Raw genomic sequence first — 8,145 nt, forward strand, 5'->3', positions numbered from 1 at the left:
GATAAGTTACCTGAGCGCCACCTTAGATATTTAAAAAAAAATCCCCTATAACCATAGTTAGACCAACTTGGGGATTAGACAAATTTCAAACTTCAATTGCACCAAGTGTTATAGTGGGACAGATCAATAATTTAGTACTCTTTTATTTGATTAAATTATTGCAAGCTTATTAATTCCTGCAAGATATTTCTTGCTGACCATTCTGAAAACAAAAACAGTAAATAGCTGTAATAGAGTAACACAAGGGTATGCTTAATTGCTGTGATCTAATTTTATTCTATTTCCTCATTCAAACTAAGCTCTCTTGATGCCTTCCTGGCCTCCAAAAACCCTAAAACCACACTACTTTTTATCTCTTACAACAACTTTGGAAAAGAGCAAAACAGAAAGAAAAAAAAAAATTAAACTCTCCCATATTTCATAGAGATACAACAGAAAAGAAATCCAAAAGCTATCCAAAAAAAAAACAGAAAAAGCTCTAGATTATCCTCCGAAGTTCTCCTCTTCTAATGCTTGTTGAAGTAGAGACGGGCTCCTCACAAACCTACCCTGCACAAATAAAAAAAGAAGTTGCAAATAATTACAGGATCTTTGTAAAGCAAAAAGGAAAAAGGCTTTTAAAGCAGGTCTTACAACTAGACTACATTTGTTTTTTAAATAGCACAAAATTAATAATGAAAGTAATAATTAAAATCTTACACTTGCCTTCATCCTAGGGCGCTGATCTGCATTCACCTTTCTAACTTGGTATCTAATCTTTTTGGAGAAAAGACGCGTCCGCCTCTTCTCCCTATATCTCATCACACTGGCCTCTCTGATGCCGTTGGGTCCGCCATCCAACGAAAGATCAATGTTTGCCTGAAATATCAGTTGACTGGTTAAATTAAGTTCCACTACAGAAAAATTCTAAACATAAGAAACTGAAAGGGTAATTAGCTAAGAGTTTAAGAGGTTGGGACATGAGCATCCCATTCTGGTCCAAATAGACTAGCCAACCAAATGCATTATTATCAGAGCCTGACAAATTTAGCCCAAAGTATTTGAAGAGTCTTTTTCATGCAGTACAAATCATGTGTATGTTTGTGCATGTGAATGCCTAAAACAAAGGAGCATGGGGGTACTACAAAGTCCAGAGCAAGATGCCGAACATTTCAGCCCAGCCGCCTGGATCAGATTCGGAGCCTCGTACTTTATTTTCCATTTCACAGTAAAAAACACGCAGCCAGCACCAGCGGAAAAACAATATAAGAGTAATTAAAAAAAAAATCACTAACACGTACAGAAGTTCATTACCAGACTGTAAACCTATCAAGGGGTAGGAAACTGAAGTCAAAAGGGGCCCATACTTAACCATTTTATACTAAAAAGTGATAACCCTTCATACTGACTATTTTATACTGAAAACAAGAACATTCTTGCATTTGTTCAAAATTCTCACTATTACAACCTAAAAACAAACCTAATACATGTCCAATAAGATATTTTATATAATATTTGATTCAACCTATGTAAGCTAATCAACTTATTACGACGGTTATGATGGAGTAAATTAAATTTGGAGACACATGAAATGAAGCCCATAATTGATCTGAGCCCAAAAAGAGACAAATAGAAAATCCCAAAGGATCTGACCTTATTATCATTGCTAATTGGTCCCAGATGCAAAAATCCTGACACAGATATAAGATCCATCATTTCTAATAGATATTTTCTAAATAGAACCTCATCAGAATAGATATTTTTTGTGTAAGTTACTGATGTAAATCCAGAGCATTACATATTACTATCTCAATGGCATACAAAATGTTATGTACAGAAAGATGATGTACTACGGTATAAATGGTTGAGTTTCTGAATTTCATTCTGTCCAGAAAACAGAATCAAATTAATAAAATAAACTCCTATAATATAATTAATAAACTAAAGAAAAACAAAATATATATTGGGGTATAATAAGAATTCTTTAGCTAAAATAAGGCACAAGGAGTTGGACCCCGTGTAACCAATGTCAACTCATGCATTTATTTTTCTATAATTTTAGCTACTTATCACAAACTTCACTCAATTTGGGGAAGTCTCAAAATGGTACTTGGGAATGCATTCACTACCTCTGACACTCTATTTTCATCCTCTTCATTAAATACAATATAAATTTGACTTATGTTCATGTGGCGAAAACTATGCAAAGGAATCTTGCCAAGAAAAACAACAATTTCAAACTTATAAAGGGGACAATAATTTACAATAAATTATATTATCATTTGTAAATTCGACGAAGTTCATGCCAAATTCCAACCAAACACTAACGCTAAGTGTCTGCTCTAAATTTTCATTTTCATTATAAAAAAGAGAACAAAACGGTATCTCAGAAAAATAATTGCAATTTTGAGACTTACAAGAGTTTCAGCGGAAGGTCGTGGCGAATCAGGCCCCTCTGAAAACATGGACCCTCGGTCTGACCAGGCATTGATGATACCATCATGGTTTAATTTCAGGCCCAACTTAACCCTTGGAGCTGCAGCATCCTTCTCTGGTTGACTTACAGCACTGCCGCATACAGCAAGTTGTTTTCCATGCATCACTTCCCCAGCATCTTTCTCTTTTTTTTCCTTCTCCACTTTTTCTATCTTCTTTTTCTTACAACTCTTCTTCTTATCTGGTGTGACAACTGGAGGCCTGAATTTTGTAAATATTTCCTTCATTGGCACAGCGGGGGACTGGTACCAGTCAGTAGCATTTCCCCGGTTTTTAAATGCTCGGTTGAAGTGCTCCAATTTTGAACACAACCCAAGCCCAATTAGGCTCTTTAGACATGGATTTATATTTGAATTTAAATTCGGAACCAAGGGTGACCCCGAATCATTAGAGCTGTTATTAGTACCGCTGCTGGCACATGTACCAGTATTGTCAACTGAGAGTTTACCCATTATGCTATCAATCCCTTCTCCACTGCACTCAATCGATTCTTCATCTAGTATTGATTCAGTGTCAAAATCATCATCTATAACCTCACTGCTTAGACTTGGGCTGGAAACAGGCGAATCAACCTGGTCGCGAAAAGAGTATCTTCTAACCCAGCTTGATGGACTTGGAAGGGTTGGCACAAATTCTGAGGTCATCATTGGGTCATGGAGCAAGAATGCAGCAGGACCCGGTACTGGAAATGGAGGAAGGAGCACCGAATTCGGGTTATCAGGCACATCAAAAGTTAATGGGTTGAGTTGCAGCTGCTTGTTGGGCTTTTTATGGATTGGCTTAAGGGTCTTTTTGGGGTTAAAAATGGATGGGTAGAGAGAAGAGAGGATAGCAGCCGCCTCGTTGTATGTTTGGTTGGGACGCTTCCGGGGTGCACGAGGTTTTTTAAGAGAAACGGAGGAATTGGAATCTGAGATTGTAGAGGAAGGAGAGGAATGAGATGAGAGGGTCGAAGAGGATGATACTGTTTTTACTATGTCAAGGTGGTATGGCCGGCCACTTCCACTGGAGAGACAAGATGCCATTTTTATCTAGGATGAGTAAATGAAGAAGCTAAAACCCCAAACTTAGAACAAGAGAGGAAGAGAGAGATTGGGTTTAAATTTTAATAAGACCCAATTAGAGAACTTCAGGGTAGATGACCCTTCTACGAGAAAAGCTTAAAAGGAAAAAACTAAACCGCAACCTAGGACCATAGGAGAACAGAACCCAAAAATTGAGTCGATTACCAAGCACGGTCCTGATAGGAAAGCTAAAATCCTAAAACCCTAGTGAAGAAACAGAACCAAAAAATTGGTAAAAGTCTAAGAGGCACAAATAAAAATTCGGAAGCAAAGGTCAATCAAAATTTCGAAATTCAAAACTTTTCCTAAACCCCAGTAAAAACCCCAAGTATTGGGATTGAAACTGGACTCTGTTTTTCAGCCGAAGATGGAAAAAACGCATGAGGTGGTTTTTGACGGAAACCACGATGTGTACTAATTTTATATTGATATCGAATATAGAGAAATAGAATTGGAGTTCGTTCTCCTTTTATTTTTCCTGTTGTTGCGGAGATAGTATCAGTCGATGGAAGAGAATTGCAAGGAAAGGGAAGACGAGAGGGGTTTAAGAGAGAAAATACCAGAGGAAGAGACAAGCATCGCTTTCAAAAGCCAGGCCAGGCCAACTTAGAGAGAGAGAGACAGAGAGACATCTTCTCTGTTAATTTTTTTTTCTATATCTAACCTTATTACAAGTCACTGAAATGATGGAACAGAGGACTGTTGGACCCACGTGACAGAGAATTGTGACAGGGACTTTATAGCTGTCATGGAACAGAGGATTTTGATTCTGAAAGTGGGTATGCGTTTCTAAAGTTTCCAAGGTTGCTCTCTCGCTTCGTGGAGAGAGAGAGAGTGAGCGAAGCGGTTTCTCTGTCCTGCTTTCTGAGGACCACAGGAGGCCTTTCTCTTAATTCTTGTGCGCTTTTGCACACTCTCATTCTCTATAAACGCACAGGTGAATCTTCGTGCAATTAATTATCTACGGTTCAATAAAGACTAAGATGCCCCTCATCAGGTGATTCATATTTAAAAATAAGGGCGAATTTCATATATACCACTCAAAAAATGTTAAATTACATATTTACCATTCAAATTTCTATAATTACATATTTACCATCTAAAAATCTAATAACTCACATATTTATCCAATATAACTTTTGTATATATCAAATATATCCAAAATTCAGATTAATTATGTGTAATATTCTTAATACTATAATTAATTAAGAATTAACTTAACACCCTATCTTCTTTTTTTCCTTAGATCTGTTCTCCTTTATACATAATATAAGAGATTAAAAACAGATATTTCAAACTAAGCCAATAACAAAATGCAGATTCTCAAACTCAATACTACTTTGATAACGAATATCAACATTGAATTCAGATAGAGTTGTTATGTTGAAAAATGTAGAGTGGTTACATTGTTTTTAAACAATCGAGTTAGAGCTGAAATCCTAATCTTCGAGTATGTTGCTCCCTTCTCTCCAAGTTTTAGCAGGAGAGATGAGATGAGGAGAGAGTTTCAACATGAAGGGAATAGTTACACCCAAAAAAGCGAGAGGAAAATATGTGCGCAGAAGAAGAAGGGGTAGAAAAGAGAAAGATAGTAAATAAACTTTTTTTATATAACATTAAACTTAATTAATCTCATTTTTTGACTAATTGAGTAAATATGTGAGTTATTAGATTTATAGATGGTAAATATGTAATTACAGAAATTTGATTAATAAATACGTAATTTCACAATTTTTGAGAGGTATATATGAAATTCTCCATGATGTGAACTTTTATATTTTGCTTTTACAGAGTTCTCGACTTCTGTTTAGTAAAATGGGCAAATTCATATTCTATTTCAGAGAATAAGGAGTACAGGTCATTGAGGATGACGTGTTATTAGCTAATAATATATTACAGATTGTACTGTAAAATATTTGAAGTCGTTATAAGGCCAAAAAGTGCCTTTGAAAAATTATGTCGAATATTAATAGTAATGTTTGACTAAAAGCAGTGTAAATCATTGTTAGCATTTTTTTTTGTTCTTTTTTACAATTTCAAAATAACAAAAACTTAGTATGGAGTTTTTATGGAGAATTTGAACTCTTTTAAAATAGTAACACAAAAAGCAAGCCACTGAAATAAAACTTAAAATGAACTATGTATTGTCCACTATCTTTGCATTTGTACTTGATCGAGTCACAATAATAAAAAGAAAGACAAAATAAGATATTTTTTGAGGACGGAATTTTTTTTATTAGAAAGTTTGAGGTGTTTCTAGACAAAATAAGACATTTCTTGAGGACGGAATTTTTTTTACTAGAAAGTTTGAGAAATTAAGAAATACGCAAAGTAATAATAATGTCAGGACTCACTTTGATTATTATCTAAAAAAAATTATTTTTGCTCGACAGAAGTCTGAGTGATCGGATTTAACAATGAATAAAAAAAATTAGAGAGAATAAAAAAAAATCAAAGTATTAGTTTTTATTTGTCTTAGTATTCAACACTAAGAAATATAAAAATTGTCTCTTGAATTATTACGTATAGACTCTTACTTTGTTTAAATATATAATTGTAAACAGATTTTTGTAGTAATGAGATATATAGCTCTTAAAGTAGCAACTGTGTGTTACCAATTATCAATCAAGCTTGTATAGAGTGTGTATCATATATTAATTTTAGGTTATACAAAATTTGTACACATATTTATTATGTATAATGTTGAAAATTAAAAATTATATCCACTAATATCAATTCAATCCTTGCTTTCAGTGTAGTTGCATTTTAATTCTCAAAACTTCCAAAACCAATAGAAAAAGGTAAACTTTTTAACAAATGAATAGGGGTCATGCCCCTCCCTATTCAAGAAAATGGTGAACTTATTAAGTTTGATTCCATCCAAACCAAAATAAACGCACCAAATCTATGCAAATCCAATGTCAACATTATGCAATGTCGTTTATATTTACGGTACTCATATATTTTCTCCCTTTTAATTGGCTGAAAATGGATAACAAGGACCACTCTCCCAGACATGGTTGGCCTAGGCTGGGGCATTTTGGGAAAGTTCATCGCCGAAAAGAGACGAAAAGGAAAGAAAAAAATCCTTTTTCTCACATCTGGGCTTTTGATTTTTTTTTTACAAAGTATTTAGTCAGCATATAAGATTGGGGATTATTTAGCTTGATTGCCCCAACATGACCTTGCTTTTCATGTGAGGCCCCTTCTTATCTGCTCACATGGCGAACTCTCATTGGATGAGGTAGATTTTAGGGCCTACATGGCAAAACCTTTATACGGTTGACAGCTTTCACGTGAATCGAGGTAGCTGTGGGTTTATATTGCTCCTCGATTTGAGAGCCTTATGCTATCCCAATTTGCACTTGTTCATATGTTATGGCATTGACACGTACTCATGATACAATTGGTGGTTATCTTTTAAAATGAAATTGTTGACTGGGACGGTTGAGCGAGCGCACACTAGTTATATAATAATCTATTCATTAATTTAATATAAGTCAGTACATCAAGTATGTTGATTCTCCTAATAATTTTACATATAGTAAATACTTGCTTATTGCGAGGCAATATTCTATAGCATATTATATAAACTTTCAACCCAAACACTTGACTTGATATTATATATTTGCATGTGCAATATTATATTATTAAGCTTAATTTCCATTAATAAAAAAAATCTAATTATTGGGAGCTTCGAGCTAGCTTCGACCCTCGTTTTATGGTAAATAAAGAACTTTTCTAACTTGTGCTTGTATTTATACGAATATTATAAATTAAGAGATTTTTATGACGAATATTATAAATTAAGATATTATATTGATCTAAGTCGTTCAATATAATCTACATCAGTGTTGTAAAAAATGCTCGTTTAAATCGATTAATTGGCCGATTAGTCGTTGGCGATGATCAAACCGTCACAAATTTTCCCAACTAATAAGTCAATTATTTCCTATTATGATCGATTATTCTCGATTATTCTCGATTAATCGCTTGATAGTATCATGTCCGTCCGACGACCGCATACTGTTATTTGCAACACTGATCTACATATTACAATCTTACTAGCAATGATATTTTTTATTTTTTAGACTTGTATTAATGTTTAAGATATGAAGAAAATCATTGCTATTGGGGTCCACATTTTGTAAATTAATAGATATTCTCCGAAACTAAATAAAATAAAATAAATAGAAAAAAAATATTTAACAAGATTTCAATATCTAGCTAGGTTTCATTGAGCGGCTTGAAATGACTATTTATATTTACATTTTAAAAATGAGTTTGGCTAGTATAACATCAGTGTCATTTTAACCTATATAACACCAACTCTAAAACCTATCAAATCGACTTTAAACGGTAAATCCAAACCGTTCAAACCGATCTACTTCATTAGTTGTGTGTTTACATGCAAAATTTATAACTTTTCGAATTTATTTAGTATTAAGTCAAGCGGTCAAATATGTGAGTTTTTAAGTTAATTTTAATACATTAATTTTTCAATATTCTTTCCGCTTGATTTGGTACTAAAATAACTTAAAAATATAAAAAAATTGTATGTAAACGCATCACACATAATGTAAATTGGTTTGAACCGTTTGGATTA

The 8,145-nt window shown here is 33.8% G+C and overlaps 1 protein-coding gene across 2 annotated transcripts; it reads right to left on the reverse strand.

The window, feature by feature from the left end:
* Window positions 1-249: 249 nt before the first annotated feature.
* Window positions 250-4,384, reverse strand: CIA2 (chloroplast import apparatus 2). 2 transcript variants are annotated; one of them, XM_078319378.1, is made up of 3 exons: window positions 2,397-4,384; window positions 706-858; window positions 250-549 (listed from the first exon to the last, which is right to left on the reverse strand). In XM_078319378.1, exons 1-3 carry the CDS (start codon window positions 3,498-3,500, stop codon window positions 484-486), a joined length of 1,323 nt encoding a protein of 440 aa, XP_078175504.1. In that variant the 5' UTR covers window positions 3,501-4,384; the 3' UTR covers window positions 250-483. The 2 variants fall into 2 exon arrangements, with proteins under 2 accessions (XP_078175504.1, XP_078175503.1); XM_078319377.1 differs by having other exon boundaries at window positions 700-858.
* Window positions 4,385-8,145: the final 3,761 nt, after the last annotated feature.

Source organism: Carex rostrata, chromosome 18, assembly GCF_964058835.1.
Source record: "Carex rostrata chromosome 18, lpCarRost1.2, whole genome shotgun sequence".
NCBI classification, from domain to species: Eukaryota; Viridiplantae; Streptophyta; class Magnoliopsida; order Poales; family Cyperaceae; genus Carex; species Carex rostrata.

Coding starts and splice junctions, on each gene's coding strand:
- CIA2 (XM_078319377.1), bottom strand. CDS start 3,500: ATGGCATCTTGTCTCTCCAGTGGAAGTGGCCGGCCATACCACCTTGAC. Junction 859..2,396: donor GACCTTCCGCTGAAACTCTT/GTAAGTCTCAAA, acceptor CTGATATTTCAG/GCAAACATTGATCTTTCGTT. Junction 550..699: donor GCCCTAGGATGAAGGCAAGT/GTAAGATTTTAA, acceptor TTATTTGTGCAG/GGTAGGTTTGTGAGGAGCCC.